The sequence below is a fragment of the Pygoscelis adeliae genome, unplaced genomic scaffold (assembly GCF_000699105.1).
Source record: "Pygoscelis adeliae isolate BGI_AS28 unplaced genomic scaffold, ASM69910v1 Scaffold446, whole genome shotgun sequence".
NCBI classification, from domain to species: Eukaryota; Metazoa; Chordata; class Aves; order Sphenisciformes; family Spheniscidae; genus Pygoscelis; species Pygoscelis adeliae.
This window is the reverse complement of record NW_008824992.1, coordinates 172,790-173,624: the sequence shown is the minus strand read 5'-3', so window position 1 is coordinate 173,624 and position 835 is coordinate 172,790. Positions and strand designations below refer to the sequence as shown.

Sequence of the window (835 nt, the reverse complement as noted above, 5' to 3'; positions counted from 1 at the left end):
TTTCAAATGAACAGAGACCAGCTACAAAAATTTGTACAGTATTTGATCACAGTGCACCACACAGAAGTTTTGCCAACTGCTCAAAAATTAGCAGATGAAATTCTTTCTCAGAATTCAGAAATCAATCAAGTCCATGGTGAGTTTGATACTTGTTCTTCCTTTTGCTTCATTTCCTCTTTGGCTTTGAGCTTTTTTGTGGCATTCAGGAGTGTGACCTGCTGAAGTCCTTTCCAACCTGAATTATTCTGTGATTCTGCAGTGTTTACTAAAGAAGATTCTGTTATTGAACTTTGTCTTTAAGGTGTCTAGAAAGCAGTACTTTTTGGAAAAGAGAAAAGAGTTCATAAGCAATGAGCTTGATGTCTCCAGCACTGTTAATATGTGGCCTGATATGCTTCACGCTTGTATTTTCCAGCTATGAAAAACTGAGTAGTGGTGTTCTTTGTATAGCCACATTGCTTAAAGGAACTATCTTACCAATTTACCAATGGCATCTTTTGTTATTCTGTTCTTCTGAACTAATCTGACATTTTGATTGTGTAATTTTGTTTCAATGGTAAAGCATAAAAGCAAGTAGGTGTTACTGTTTTTTTTCATTCATTAAATATACTTTTATCATTCTTTACGATTTGGTTTCTGTATGAAGTCAGGAGAAATACAAACCCTGTATTTCAATGCCTTTTTCCTGTTAGTGCTGCAGCAGCCTACAGCATCAGCAAAGGCCTTGATCTTTCCTGCTTTCTGCTGTACATGGTTTTAATGGCTCTGTTTCTTGTGCTGAACATCTTATGTTTGTTAAAGGGTGCTGGATGTGACTTGAGGCTTCTGAGGTGCT

At 36.8% G+C, this 835-nt stretch overlaps 1 protein-coding gene across 1 annotated transcript in view; it reads left to right on the top strand.

Annotated features, from left to right (window-relative positions):
• ZSWIM6 (zinc finger, SWIM-type containing 6) overlaps positions 1-835 on the top strand; it is a 53,740-nt gene that overhangs the window by 913 nt on the left and 51,992 nt on the right. Inside the window, 1 exon segment of the mRNA XM_009326148.1 lies at positions 1-136. This exon segment is cut by the window's left edge and continues 22 nt beyond it. Within this exon segment, the coding sequence (XP_009324423.1) occupies positions 1-136 (136 nt within the window).